At 34.7% G+C, this 15,409-nt stretch overlaps 1 protein-coding gene across 1 annotated transcript in view; it reads right to left on the bottom strand.

The window, feature by feature from the left end:
- LOC108976162 (cytokine receptor-like) overlaps positions 1–15,409 on the bottom strand; it is a 51,062-nt gene that overhangs the window by 1,506 nt on the left and 34,147 nt on the right. The window contains exons 5-14 of the mRNA XM_018945098.1: positions 13,197–13,357; positions 9,052–9,166; positions 5,488–5,606; positions 5,230–5,416; positions 4,694–5,165; positions 3,489–3,774; positions 2,973–3,420; positions 2,787–2,898; positions 2,546–2,712; positions 142–1,433 (exon numbers count right to left, since the gene is read on the bottom strand). Coding sequence (XP_018800643.1) covers positions 142–1,433; positions 2,546–2,712; positions 2,787–2,898; positions 2,973–3,420; positions 3,489–3,774; positions 4,694–5,165; positions 5,230–5,416; positions 5,488–5,606; positions 9,052–9,166; positions 13,197–13,357 — 3,359 coding nt within the window. The remainder of the gene's footprint in view (positions 1–141; positions 1,434–2,545; positions 2,713–2,786; positions 2,899–2,972; positions 3,421–3,488; positions 3,775–4,693; positions 5,166–5,229; positions 5,417–5,487; positions 5,607–9,051; positions 9,167–13,196; positions 13,358–15,409) is intronic.

Genomic DNA, 15,409 nt, shown 5'->3' with positions numbered 1-15,409 from the left:
TCTGATCATATAGATTAATATGTATACATATGTACTTATATACATATATGTATATATATATTTTTTTTTTTTTTTTTTTTTTGTCTTATAAGGTTTCCTTCTGTTTTTTACAAACTACATGGTTCAGAGCAAATTAGTTACCTTGAGGAGTGAGTCTGGTAGCACATAATTGTTAGTCAGCGACGCAGTTTTGAATATATTATTATTAATATTGTTATTATTATTATTGTTATTATTTGTCATTTGTAGCAAAAGCGGCATCTTTGCATGTTTGTCGAGCAAAGCGTCAGTTGGTGTTGTCATTGTTGCAGCGATATCGCCCGCTGTAACATAATCACCAAAACTTCCTTTGTTACCGCTACTCTCCGAAGCCGAGTTCGACTTCGATTTAATTGAATGTAAGTGTAAATATGAAGATTCGCTCGATGTGCTGCTGTCATTAGCAATAATTGGTACTATTGGTTCCACTTGTAAGTAGTCATCATTATTGAAAATGGGCTTGTCAAATGACTTTTTACACCGCAACGGTGATGGTTGGTGCGAAGAGTAGCTAAGGCTATTTAAAGTTATTGTAGTCTGTGGCGATGCCGGCTCGCTTTTCGCCCAACAGCGTGAAAATTCCCTATTGACATCTTCGCTACTTGTACTCGGTGTGTCACTGTCAGCGTCGCCAACGCCATCGACACCACTTTCACTGCTACACGAGGGTACAGACGTCTTTCCAATATTGTTTAGCGATGTACCATCGCTAGCTTTTGCCGATACAATGGAATTATTTTCCGGTTTATTATCCTCCATGCCAGTGGATAATTTTGAGCTCATGCTCATTAGTGTAGTCAGCGGTCCTGGGAATATAAAATGAATGTCCCATTGTCCTTGCAAATACTTGAAAAACCAAACTATGGTCGCTATGAACATGCTAACGAAAGTAATCAAAGCCACTAAATTTTCCCACGGGAATGGTGTACAAGTGAAATTGAATCCTGAATCCGTTGGTTTTGATTTCAGCATGTAATATGTGGTATTCGGCATATAGGGTAATTGTGGTATCCGAATTCCATTAACATCTTCACACTTGAAATCTATGTGCGTTTTATATTTGTATTCGACTAGTTTCGCTAGTTCTCGCTGCGTTCCCTTGCCCGGGATAGCAAAAATGCTCATATCTAAATCTTTTTCGGGTACCACATTGATAGTGCGTACTTTCATATTTTGTACGCCCTCCGTGCAACCGGGATATTTTAGGCGGCACACGAGTTTATTATCTTTTCCTGGTACATGCTGCTGTACCGTTAAAATTTTTCTTTGATCATTGTATTTAAAAATTAGCTCGTAGAACACCATATCATCGTCTGAATTTTCAGCTGCAGTCCAGCTGAGCACATAATAATCATCGTCTCGCTCTAGAATTACATCGGTCGGTGACATTGGTACTGGAATTTGAATGAATAAAAAAATATTTAAATTTGTTTTAGAATTTTAAAACATTTTTGATAATCATGTGTGTACTAAATATGTATATAACGTCTATAACTATATAGGCTTGAAGTAATTTTTTTTTTTTGGTTTTTTTCTTTTTTTGTGTACAGATTATATCCACTTAGAAGTAAAAAAATGTGTCTGGATTTTTTTTTTGAAGAAACGTTTTACATTTACAAAATTTAATGTAAGTGTAAAAAAAATTTTGGATCTTGTAGCCGATCTCCAGGAAGAGCAACGAAATAAGTAGGGGAGAGACGGCGACGAGGAAGATTTTTTTTTCCTAAAATTATCTCAAATACAAAAAATAAAAAAATTATTATTACTATAGATGAATACGAAGGACTAGTACCAATTTTGATTTTTGATAAATGGCGGATTTCTCAAAAACATTTCGTCTTATGAAAAAATTTACACTTTAAAATTTGTTAAACATCGAAATGTTTATCAAAAATATTATTGCTTCAATCATTACCTGACGAATATAATATGTACATACATATATTTAAGAAGAATGTGTGAAAATTTCAAGACGATCAGTAAAGTCGTTTCGGTGGAATTTCCCTCACTAACTATGAAAAAAGCGAAAAAACGCGTTTAAAATTTTGAGAGCCAATCACACCAAGTCACAAATTCTTTTTTCAGAGAAGATTTTTAAAAATATGCATATTCGATACACTGATTTTTGAAATTCTTAAGTGGGTATAGACCCTTAAATAGTCAATGAATTGTAAAATAAATGGATTTAACAAAATGAATGTATCAGAACGCGTGATTTAAGAAAATGTAATTACTCCAAGTTGAGAAAAAATATATATTAAATTGTATTTTTATCTACAGGAACATAACTTTTGGACCGTTAAGGATACAATTATATACTTTGACCATAAAATGTTTTAAAAATCATATTTAAAAGGGTTATTTTTTTCAATTTATCATATTTTTTTCTTTTTATATTTTCGATAAGTAATTTTTCACTGTAAAATATATCATCAGACAAAGTGATTTCGCAATGCCTGTCCATACATTTATGAGTTAGATTTCTTTATTTATTAATTATACTCACTGCCAATCATGGTGGTGATATTCACTGATGCACTCTTAATTGATTGCTTGGATGTCCACGCCGTTAGCCATACCTCATAGTCAGATCCACTGGTTAGGTCGTTTAATGTATAAGACATGTCAGTGGTCTCATTGCATTTTGGGTCTTTGTCGTTGAATTTTTTATAACTTAAAGTATACATAAACATATTACCATCTCAAATATACATAAGAAGAGCAAACATTTTTAATGTTATACATACCAAATATAATACATTTTCAGCAATCCATGGGTTTCGGTCGGCGCCGTCCATGAAATTTTCGCCGAACGACTTGTTACGTTCATATAATTTAGATTAGTTGGCGGTTCAGGTGCTAAAATAACAGTATATGTGGGTTTTTAATATTTATTATGTATATAATTTTGTAATAGCAAGTTTGAAAATCACCTGCTTCTTTGGTTTGGCATATTTCCATTTCATTGGGCGGGCTCTTTCGATGATTATCGCCATATACCTGTATGCTGATCTTATAAAATGTATATGCTTTCAAATTCGCTAAAATGAAGCTTGTACTTTGTGTCGATGTTTCGAGCTCTGAATGACAACTGGACACCATGTTGTTGTTCCATATGCAATAGGTTATATTGTAGCCATCGAATACATTCATACAATTTGGATTTTCCCAACTTAAAACGATGCTTGACTCCGACACGACGGTAGCTTGAAGTCGTTTAAGCTGCTTTAACGGTGCATTTAATTCGGCAAAGCAATTGGACCAATAAAGTCCACTACTTCCGCGTGGATAGTTGGCTGCCACGGCCGTTATAGGTTCATCCTTCGCGTGTATGGAATAATTGGTTCTCGTGTTTTCTACAACTGTGAAGTGCATGGAACCCTTTTGTGGGCGATAAACAATTGTTAGACTTAAAATATATTATAACTGTATAATATTAAGATATTTACATTACACTGAGTCTTCTTCCTAATCATTTGTTTACACCAGAATACAGTATAGTTGCTTGGTGGTTGCTTTTCGTAGTCATCTGGATGCTTCCATTTTAATATGAATGTTCCATTTTCAAACAACTTCTCAATTTCTAATGGCGGACTTAATTCTCTGGGTGAGACAACTCGTATTATGCTTGAATTTGATGAAGCACCGACTGCATTTTTGCTGAATATTTTATAAATTCTATCCGTCTCAAACCAGCTAAAGCCAACTGTTGTGCTATTGGTTTCTTTTGAATTTCTGCAAAAGAAAATAATCTTATAATTTCTCAATAAATTAACCAAGTGTTAATCAAAACCTATTTCATAAACTCAAAAAAAGCTGCTATTGTACCTAATCTGTACACGACATTAAAATATTTTGCAAAACCAACCTAGAGTAATAATCATATAAGAGATGCAAGACAACGTAGCCAATGAACTTACATTCATCAAACGATCTTGCGAAATCCAAAAATGATCCACAACACATATTTCGATGAAGGCGCTGAAGGCTATCAGAGACGAGGCTTTCAACAAATGTATGAACAATTGGGGTACATTGAAATGTTTACATTATTTTTCTCAGTCCAGGTCAAATTTGATCAAATGGTAGTTTTAATAGAAAAATATGCACTCTGAGTTTTATTGAGGTGCTTCACATACCATCACCACTAAATAGGGTTGAAAATCAACCGAACGTTTGAAAATTCCAATATTATACGGAGGCTAGGGTAAGTTTTGGACCCGATATTACAAAGATAAATTATTATTAGAAAAACTCGATCCTTCAATTTCATTACGATTACACATATATTGACTGTTATTTGTGGTATAAAGACAGGCGGACGTACTTTTTTTTTGGTATATGGACACTGAGGGTATTACTGAGCCGATTCCAGCCAATTTTGACATACAGACTATTTTTAGAAAAGATTTTTCTTCCAACTTCTATAAAATATCCCACAGATTGACCGATCAAAAAAGTTCGCAATAGAAACAGAGGTTCACATATAAGGTATTCGGTTGCTTGTGAACGTTTCGTCTGATTTCGAAAAATGTTCATAATTTGGCACACTTTAGAGGCACTATTCGTGCAAGGTTTTATCCAGATACATACATTCGTGTTTCATTTTTATACTGGAAAGTGAAAAGTCAGATAGATTTGAGAATTTACTTACAACTCTTGTCCATACATGTCCAATTCTTGAATAACGTAAGTGAATTTTCCACCATTTCTCTCGTAATCTGCCAAACCCTCCCAATATAGAGTTATGTCTTTCTCATTAATGTAGAAACCACCAACATAAGTGTGTGGCGCACGATCGGGTCTACGCGGAGCGGTTGTGAAAACCTCTAGGGTTGGTTCGTTCCATTCGCTTGTATTGCAATTAACACGGGCTGTTACACTCAAAACATATTGCCAGTTGGCATAGGGAAGGTTTGGGAGTGTGAAATTATACGCCAACACTTCACTGTACTCAGTTAAATGGGTTTTAGTTAAATTGTATTTTTTGTAGCCATTCGGTTCAACGGTAATGTTATATTCCAATCCAATATCCTTATAATAATCTTGCTTACGGTTTTTCCAAGATAAATATACGCTGTCGGAGGTTATCTTTTCCACATTGATTTGCAATTTTGGCGGCACGACTGCAAGTAATTGGAAACATTAAAAATATTCAAGAAGTATAAAGCATCCGACATCCACACTTACCGCTCTTATGGGTATTTATGGAGATTTTATCCGTGTATTCTCCTAAAACATTTGTCGCTATCAAAGTAAAATTATGAAATTCTTGGGAAGGATAATAAATGCATTTGCCACTATTTCTCGCCATCAACGTTATATTATGGGCTGAGCCCTTGTCTAGTGTGCAATCTACAATACTGTTCTGTAATGCCTAAATGGGAACATTGAAAAGGTTTATCTTGAGTTCAGGGTTTTTATGGAATAATAATTAAGATTACTTACTTCATATGATATTTTATATTCTGTTGGTAAGTTATTTGGTGGATAGAACATTCTGCATCTCATAAATTCATAGTTTTCACCTCTGCATGGAAAACTCTCTACGGGCTCCGGAGCTTTTCCTGTGAAGAACAAAAATTGTGTAAAAATATTTTTTTTTTCGAACAAGGTATTTTCACGAAATTTTGCATAGTCTAAGACAACGCTACAATATCCAAGCAAAACGTGTAGATCGGACTACTATAGCTTATCGCTAGTACTTTTTTATTTGTCAAGATATCTTCACGAATTTTGGCATGATTTATTGTCCAAAGCTCCGCATAACTTAAAGCTATCGTACCGATCAAAATCAAATTATTGAATGAAAAACGGATTTGCAAAGAGTATTATTGATTCGGTTCAAACAAAGTAAAAAATTCTTGTTTTAATTTATTATGATCTTAGATGACCATTTGTGTATGGTCACAGAAAGTGACCGCAATTTCAAAATTCTTATTCAATTCCTTATTTGATTAAATTAGAACATGAACATGAATTTTGATGAACCTCTCTTAGCGACAAACAATTTCGGGAAGAATCAAGATTTCAAGCTTTGAGTCAAGCTTACTGTATTTTTGAAAGGGCAATGTCTGGCCCAATTTTCGATCACATAGTACATCTGTACGACATGTAGCGCCGCCTTATTGCAAGCAAATGTTATCCACATCAACGTCGTCCAATTCAGGCATGAAAAATGTATTCATAAGTAATGGTAATCGGGGAACGCTGCGATTATTATCAAGTGAACAAAATTTTCTTGTGAAAATAGGTGGCCATCTCGTTTAGGGGCTTTTAATCGAACTTGCGTTCGGCTTCCTTTTTTTCAAACTAAGTTTGTCCAGAAAATAATGAACTGATTTAACTCGGTTATGGGCGTTCCTAGCTATCGGATGATTAGCTGGTCAATTGTCTCCGAGTTAGGGCCAATATTTTCATGCAATTTGGTGCAAGCGTTCGGTGGAGGACTGTCATCATGGCAATGTTACCCAAGTCTGTTTAGAGAAGGGTTTTATTCAACAACAACAACTACTATATAATTCAAGAATTTATAAAAGATCGTAAGCAACAGTTTCCCCTAAATTGAAATTAATAATATTTTCACACATTTACATATTTCTGTGTGTGTGCACTTTTACAGCTTTTGTAATTGAATAGTTGCTAATTAAGTTCAAGTAAACAGTTTCCAAGTAAAAGTACTGCTAGCACGTGCATCTATGTGTCAAAAAAAAAAACCAATAAGGCAAGGTGATAGAAATGCGACCACACCACTCAGTTATTGGTCGTTTCTTTACCTAATGTTTTTTCAAATGAATTTGTAAACGATTCAATGACGCGTTTAAATTATTATGCCGACGTAATCAACTCGTGTATGTAGGTCTTAATAAAAATAAGAAATTATATTTATTCAAGATGCATTATTGTACTTATCAACTTATTATATTTATTTATTTATAAATGTGAAAAAAAAATAATACAATTATTTAATTTACACCAAAAAAGGAGCACTGGCTGCCAGGACCTTCGGCTCGCTGGTGAATCTAAGGCTAGGTGACTAAAATTAAGTTCTATTGTCCACGCTTTATAAATTTAAAATCTTCATAAAATCTATATACATGCTTAAGTAAAACAAAAACAAAGTTCTTATCTAAGCTAGGTAGGATGTCATATTAAATGTTTTAGACCGCATTTATCCAGATATTTTGATATTTTTGTAACGTTCTTGAGAGACGTAGTTTTCAAAAGTGTTGTAGTTGTTTGGTTATCGAAGATAGTCCTCCTGATTCCTGTGAAATGGTGGCATTCGTCAAGCAGGTGATGTACTGTTAGTGAAGCCCCCGGGCAATGTTGGCAGTAAGGCGGACTGGACCGATTATGTAATATTTATAAATATAATTTTAAAATTTTTATATCGAACCTTTTTTAAATACAAATTGTCCGATTGAAACTATAAACATATGTATATATAGATAAAGACACGCTTCCTAAAACGATTTAATGTTTAGTCAGTGATCATTGGTTGGCAATTACGTGATTTAGTAATGGTTCTACCACAAGTGCAGTGAACCCGCACCAGTTCAGTAATAATGTTTTTTCCTACATTGTATAAGTTTTTATTGCGTTTCAATACAAATGTGGAAGTTTTTATTTATTGAAAACAAGATTTGCACGCGAAAAGCAAATATTCCTTCCAAGTGTGCTCTAATACTTATCTACAAAGTATACATATGCACGTTTTTATTGATAAGAAAACTATTCCAACGGATACTTTCGCTGAACAATTACTTTGTGAGATTTCTAGCATTTTATCACGAAAAAAAAGTATCAAGGAATTCTAAAACGTCATGTTTTTTTCTAGAATAGTAAGAAGTATATAGCGGCTCATTTCCTTACAGTTCGAAGCTTTACATATTAGGCCTACCTATTGTTACTGGTCACGTTGAGTATTTAGTTAAAGAAAACCTGATATTTTAGCGAAGAGCGGACAACCTTAACTTAAAAATCGTATTCGAAACTTTTTTTTTTAATTTGGGGTTTATTTCCCTGCACTCCCAACACTTATGCATGATTGACTCTCAACTGATCTTAATAATTTTTAACTTTCCTTATAAATTTTGGGTAATGCAAATTTTTATTTCTGTGCGATACACGTCTTAATCATTTAAACGAGTATTAAGAAGTGAAACCTCGAAAAAAGTATTAGTTATTAGACATAGAGCTGTCATACAAACTAAACGATAAGAATCAAGTGCTTGTATGGAAAACTATTTCATTTGACGAGGTATGTATATCCAAGAAATTTCACAGAAATTATTATCGAAGACATTTTAAGAAAAGCACTTTGGAATATCAATACATTCGCTTGCAGAAGTCCAGACGCTGAATCCAATTTTCGACGGTTTTCCAGCACAAATCGGCCGTTACTACTGTAATTTCACGATCGATATTCGTACGAAGTTCATCAATCGTCGCTGGCTTGTTGGAATAGACCATAAACTTGACATAGCGCCACAGGGAATAATCTAACGGCGTCATATCGCATGACCGAGGTGGACAATTGACACCAAAGTTGGTTTTCAATAAATCGGTTGTGACACTAACTGTGTGGCGCCTTCCTGTTGGAACCACATATTGCCCAAGTCCATTTTATCAAATTCGGGTCATAAATATTTGGTTATTATTGAACGGTAACGATTTCCATTCACAGTAACCAATGACGCCGCCGGCCCATGTGTCGAAAAGGCTGGATTTCGCACCCATCGAAGCCTGTTCGACACATGGAAAACTATGTACAGACAGCATTATAAGGAAAGCAAAAGTCGCGATCGCACAAAATTAACGCGGAGAAGAACGTAACGGCACGAATTAGCCGTTACCATAATCACCTGGAATGGCGCAAAGAATGCACCCCTCAATCGTGTGAGATGGCGCAACAGCAGAGTAACAAGAAAAAAAATAATATATGATAGTTTGATGTACATATGTCATGTACACACAGATAGCAAATACAACAACTGAGTTTCTACTCACCCACATCGAGTTCCCATTCATTGCTGCTTTGACCGTCCCCGTATACAAATGTGAATATAGACTTTTTAGCTGATGCATTCCTTATCAAGAGTAATGTTGTTTGCTCATCAAGTTCCTGAATTTGTAGAAATGTAACAATTATTATAAGAACTAACAATATGTTATATTTAATGTGATATATGTATATGCATATATATAGTATGTATGTATGTACATATGAAGTCGTTAAAGTTGTGTTCATAAAAATGGACTCCACGAGGATCTGCCAAGGAATGTCAGTGACTTTGTACAAATAAAATACAATTAGCTGGAATTCAAAAGCGTTTAAAATTCGCTTTAAACGGAGTGTCGACTGCCAAACAGTGATAGGCGCATAAATCTAAACAAGAACACATCTGATTTACATACAAATTAGCATGCCAAAAACATATGCTCGCACGAAGTGAAAAATTCGAAAAGAAAATGTAACTCGTCTAAAGTGTACACGATGGACAAGCGTATCAAACATTTGGGGGCGCTTGCGCCACGTAGCGGCCGATATTTTTCGCCGACGCGCACGGGCAATTGTCAGCAAGTCTTAATTAAATCAATCAACTAGACACATGCATGTAAATGCGGCACCAGCGGTAACAGATTCGCGTGAAAAAGCCAATCTATATACATGCATGCTTATGTTGAAGACGCAATGGTAAGTTGTGTTTAGGGAACGTGAGAATTCAAAATGCTTCACGTAAAACCCGACTTCATGGATTTCACAATTTCTACTGGGCAAACGTAAAAACGACGAAAAAAACCAACAAGCAAAATACTAGTAATATAAATAAAGTCATTACAATTCTTGTTATTTGCCATTAATTGGTGGCTTTAAGCTAGATCCAGCAGAAGTAGAGTCTAGTATATAACAACGTACTATTTTGAAATATAGCAAAGTTGTGACGTACGTCCCACGTATGTACACTTCGCGTCACTAGATATGTCCTCTAATAAACTTTTGGCTATCATCTACATCATAAAGCAGTACGACAGCAGATGCGGAACCAAAGAATATTGAAGATGGCGTGTAAAAGAGTATCCCTAATTTGTTATCCATATAATGGCGGAAGAAGTATTCCCAATGGTAGCTGTAGCCATATAATTCACTAAGTTCACAATCAAAGTTCCTAATCTAAAGCCAACAGCTGATTTTGCAGCCGTTAACGCCTATGGATCGTTGGATCTAGCTTAAAGCCACCAACTGCTGTCATAAAGTTCTTACGGAAATTGTTGAATTTTAATAGGAAAATATAATGCTGTAAACCACCATATTTACCGCGAGGCAGTCGAACAGCCACAATGTGTTATAAGCAATTCCGTCATGAAGTCTAAACATTTTCACTTACTGTAAATATAGGCTTTTTATTTATTAAATAAAATTTCACCAAAAATTCGAATTTAAAGTGGACTAAACCCATTATATTGGCAGTCGAAAAAGTCTTTTCGCATTTCGTCGATATATCTAAAATGTTATCAATCACATTGTGTGATACCATATAGTGCTGGTAAGGTGAGATTTTAAGCTTCATTTAACAATTAAATTCGGGGAAGTTAAAAAAAGTTACAGCAAAAATGAGTGAAAAAATAAAGAAATTCGCTATATTTTGAATTTTTTTTTTTTTAAATGAATTTTGTGTAGTTTACGGAGACGATGCTGTATCAGTTCGTGTAGTCAACAATGGTTCGCTAACTTGCCTTCTGGAAATTTCGAAATTTTACATTGATGGGATAATGGCTCTAGCGGAAAAATTGCAAAATGTGGTCGACCAAAATGGTACATATTTGTTTGTTTATTTATTATTATAAATTAAAAAAAAAAGTAAGTTAAATTTTGATTAAAAATACGAAAAGATTACCCAATATAAACCTTTACTTGACTGCTAGTGTACCTTTTAAATGCACACTTATGTATTTCTGCACATGTGGAAGCACTGCATGTGATGTGTGTTGCATGCAACTTGAAACTCTTTAAATCAGGAAAAACAAACATGTTGGTATATACATATGTATTTATTTGCATTTTTTTGCTTTGAGGTGCACCGCTGTACGCGCGTGTGTACTTCTTGTTGTTGCCAATACATCCCTATATACATACATATGTACATATAGTAAATTCCTTATTATGTTCTACTCTTAATTTTGTTCCAACCAAATACTCTGCGTTTGGTCGGTCCAAGTATTGTTGACTTAATGTGCAAACAATACTGAGAATATCACATACCACAAGCGTACATGCATACCAACGATAAATGCGTTGGAGATGTGCAAGGCATAAGCAACAGTGCTTTGAAAAAATTGCGAATGGTATGCAGTGGAGGACGTTCAATGCCCACTACAGCTCAACTCGGCCTGCAGTCATGTTTAGATATGTGTGAGTGTATGTACAAATGTATAGGCTTTTGTAGCCATGGCCGGATCAAAGCTGAAGAGGGCTCTAACCAATGGCTGACACACACAGAAGATTATTTTGAGACACGGAGGGAAACTAATATAATTTATCCCTGTGAGTATGAGAGAATTTGATGTAAAAGTATTTGTACTCAGAGTATATCTTTGAAAAAATCGTATAAAAATTATATAACAAATAAGGCACCAGCAGCTTTCGAAAATATAGCAGTCTTGTGAAATTTTGAGAGTTAAAGTAATGAACCATTCATCGCCTGAAGTACACTTTGAAGGCTGTACTTGTTTAGCGAGAGGCTACTACTATTACTGGCTAATAGGGTCCATACACGACACACATGTGCGTTGGATCTGTGTGGACTTGTTTCGCCCATACACGACACACAAATCCATTTTGCGTTCGCTCTTCACACACATAGACATGTGCTACAGGCAAGCGGAATATTTCTTGGAATTTATTTCTAATGTAGCACTTTTATCTATTTCTTTGTATTTCCTTAATAAGTTATTCCCACTTTTATTTTTCTGATCAATAAATTCTGATACGAAATCTTTATTAATGGGGTAGCCTGCTTTAGAAGCTTCGGTTTTTTTTTTTTTTTTGCTTAAATCTCTTTAAAAATTATCTAAGAATATGTCCCCAAAGTTATAGATAGGAATTCGAAATATTATCGAAGCTAGAGGGGAAATTGTGACCGAGCGTCTAGTAGAAATATGAGCGCTTGGGCGAAAGCGAAAACTTTGCCGCGCGATTTCTCGGTTTTTCATTTTTACGATTTTACTTAATTGGCGACTAAACGTAGTATGGAATATGGGGCAAAGTTTATTATCTTTGACATTAAAGTATCTTCTATTTAAACTATAATAAATAAACTAAGAAAAGTCAAGTTTGAACATATTTTTAAACAATATTAAGTAAAATTTATTTTGGACAAAAACCACTTTCTTCAATTTAAAATTTTTTTTTTTTAATTTTACACTTTTTTTTCATTTTCTTAGTTTAACTAGAAGATAAGTTATTTAAAAATATGAATCTTTTCCATAGAAATTGTGACCTGCATCCTACACTTAAATCAATTATTTCTTTCCCTCCCAAAAAAATCCTCAAAAAAAAAAACGATTTTTTGAAGCCTCTAAAGCAGGCTCCCCCAAACATTTTGCGAACATGGATCGGTAAGCGCACAAGCCCATACACGAGTAAACCGCATGTGCACACATACCGATGGAATGCACTTTTGTGTCGTGTATGGGCACTTTAAACGACAGTTAGTTTTTATGGCGGCCAGTTTAACAACCCGTCTATAGTGTGATACGTTCCAGCTTTTATGAATTCGTAGTATGCACTGACAGCGCTTGTCTCACATTGGTTGTGTGCATAAAGCAAAACTTGCTGCGTCACTTCTCCACCCTCTGTAATATCTACACATTTTATGGGGTTTTTCGATGCAACCGTATGTGTGTATACTTGTACATATCAATGTGTGTGTTTAAGTTGGTTAATATTTTTGTTTGGAAAGTTGACATTGTGCCAACATCGGTTGTTGCTAAATCAGTTACTACTTTGCTTGACTTATTGCTGTTGAACTGCAATCAGTCGTGTAGACATTACATTCGTAAGAATTTGGAGTTATTATTGTTAATTTAATATATGTATGTATGTATTTATATAAGTATGTATACGCTTCTTATATATGTATATATGTACTTACAGTTTGATTGATTTTCTCGTCTCTGTAATCGCTGTAGTCATGAGGTAATATCCGAGGGATATATCTAATGTTTTTGATGTTGCTATCATGGACGAAAACAAGTGCAGCGTCATCACCGCTTCCAATTTGTATTTTCTCCGGCGATGTTAAGCCAGGTGCAGCTAAAAGCAATGGTTAAATGATTAAATTACGATTAAAATATATTTTAAATACAAGAATGAAAATTTTATCGGAAACTAAAACAAGTTTTAAACTTAGAAAAGGATATGTGTGTATAAATATATGTATATAATTGATGCTTACAAATCACATTTAACAGGCAGGCTGGTAAGTAATACCAACTATGAGACACCACCAAAATTGAACTTTTTTATATGTTTTGTGGCTGTCAACAACCTCGATATTTTGAAAAAAATTAATAAAAAAGAATTCCGTATGTTTTTTATAGCGTTGAACCGAATAGACCAAATTTATGGCATCTATATATTGGGTAGTCGAAAAAGTATTTTCGTATTTTGTCAATAGATGTTGTTGCAGTCCTATTCCTCCAATCACATTATGAAAATACCATCAAGTGTTGGAAAGGTAAGATTTTAAGCTTCCTTTAACAAAAAATTACAATCGGGGAAATTGAAAAAAGTTACAGCTGTTCAAAAACGTGTGAAAATAATGAAGAAATTCGCTATATTTTGAAATATTTTTTATAAAAAAGGGAAGCAAGTCAGGCAAGCCACCGATGAAATTTGTGAAATTTACGGACGATACGGATACGTGTAGCATGACAAAGGTTTGCTCGCTTCCGCTCTGAAAATTTCGAAAAAGTCGACGAAGTTATGGAAAAGAAAGTCACAGAACCGTCACATGACATCGCTAAGGAACTTAACATTCATCATTAAATGCATTTGAACAATTTAAAAAAGGCTATCTACAAAAAAAAAAGCTCGATGTTTGGCTACCACATCAATTTCTGAAGCGAATGGTAGGAGGAGACGAAAAGTGGATCAAATACGACAATAATGTGCGAAAAATATCATAGTTCAAGCGTGGTGAAGCTCAACAAACGGTCGCAAAGTCAGAATTGACGCCTCGAAAGGTTATGCTGAGAGTTTGGTGGGATTGGAAAGGAATCATTCACTATGAGCTGCTTCCACCTGGTCGAGCGATTGATTCTATATTTTACTGTCAACAACTGATGAGATTGAAGCAAGCAATCGAACAAAAATGGCCAGAACTGATCAACAGAAAGGCTTCGTCTTCCCTTAGGACAACGCTAGACCACACACATGTTTGATGACTCGACAAAAATTGGGAGAGTTTTGGATGCATCTACAATATAGACATGACCTTGCTCCATCGGACTACCAATTAATGGAGTAAAGTTTGCTTCAAGAGAAACCTGTGAAAATTACTTGTCACAGTTTTTCGCCGAGAAACCAAAAAAGCTTTACACTGATGGAATAATGTCTCTAGCGTGAAAATGGTAAACCACTGTCGACCAAAATGGTGCATATTTGATGTATTAAAGTTCATTATAAATATAAAAAAAAATAATACGAAATAGAAATACGAAAAGACTTTTTCGACTATTCAATAGAAAGCATATAGATGATATTAGTAGTACTATCTATGTATCAGCCACAGTTATGCGTGGGCGGATCCTCTAGTAAATAAATAAATGTTTTGTATTGCGATGAACCAAATAAACCAAAGTTATGCCGTCCATAGAGAGTAGAATAAGTTCGTAACACACTATCTTGAAAATACGGTATTTCGTCCATCCATAATAGTCGCTGGAAGTTGGTCAAATTACATACAAATAATTTACAAATTAAGCCTGAGGGATTTCTTTATATTCTTAGAACTCATGAAAATACTCGCTGTAGAGAAATTTAAATTTGACAACGAAGCGGTATTCCCCGATACTGCAATTTATTTTTGAAGCATGCGAAATATTTTACAACAGAAGTCATATCGGCTCGAATGTCGCTATAATCAGCCTTTGTACTCAATGCTCACTATGTGTAAAAACAATTGGAAAGTTGATAAATATAATACGTATGTATGTATCCGGAGGATGGAGTCATGTGTAGAAGTTCACGGAAGTGAGGAAAGTTTTCTGATCGCCATTCACTTGGGAGTGGCCAGAAACGATTCTTTTACATATGACTCAAGCAGCTCACGACTTCCGGTCTTTGACCAAGTATCCTCTGGGT

This window comes from Bactrocera latifrons, unplaced genomic scaffold (assembly GCF_001853355.1).
Source record: "Bactrocera latifrons isolate USDA-ARS-PBARC rearing strain unplaced genomic scaffold, ASM185335v1 scaffold_73, whole genome shotgun sequence".
Taxonomy (NCBI): domain Eukaryota; kingdom Metazoa; phylum Arthropoda; class Insecta; order Diptera; family Tephritidae; genus Bactrocera; species Bactrocera latifrons.
This window is presented reverse-complemented; position numbering and strand designations above follow the sequence as displayed.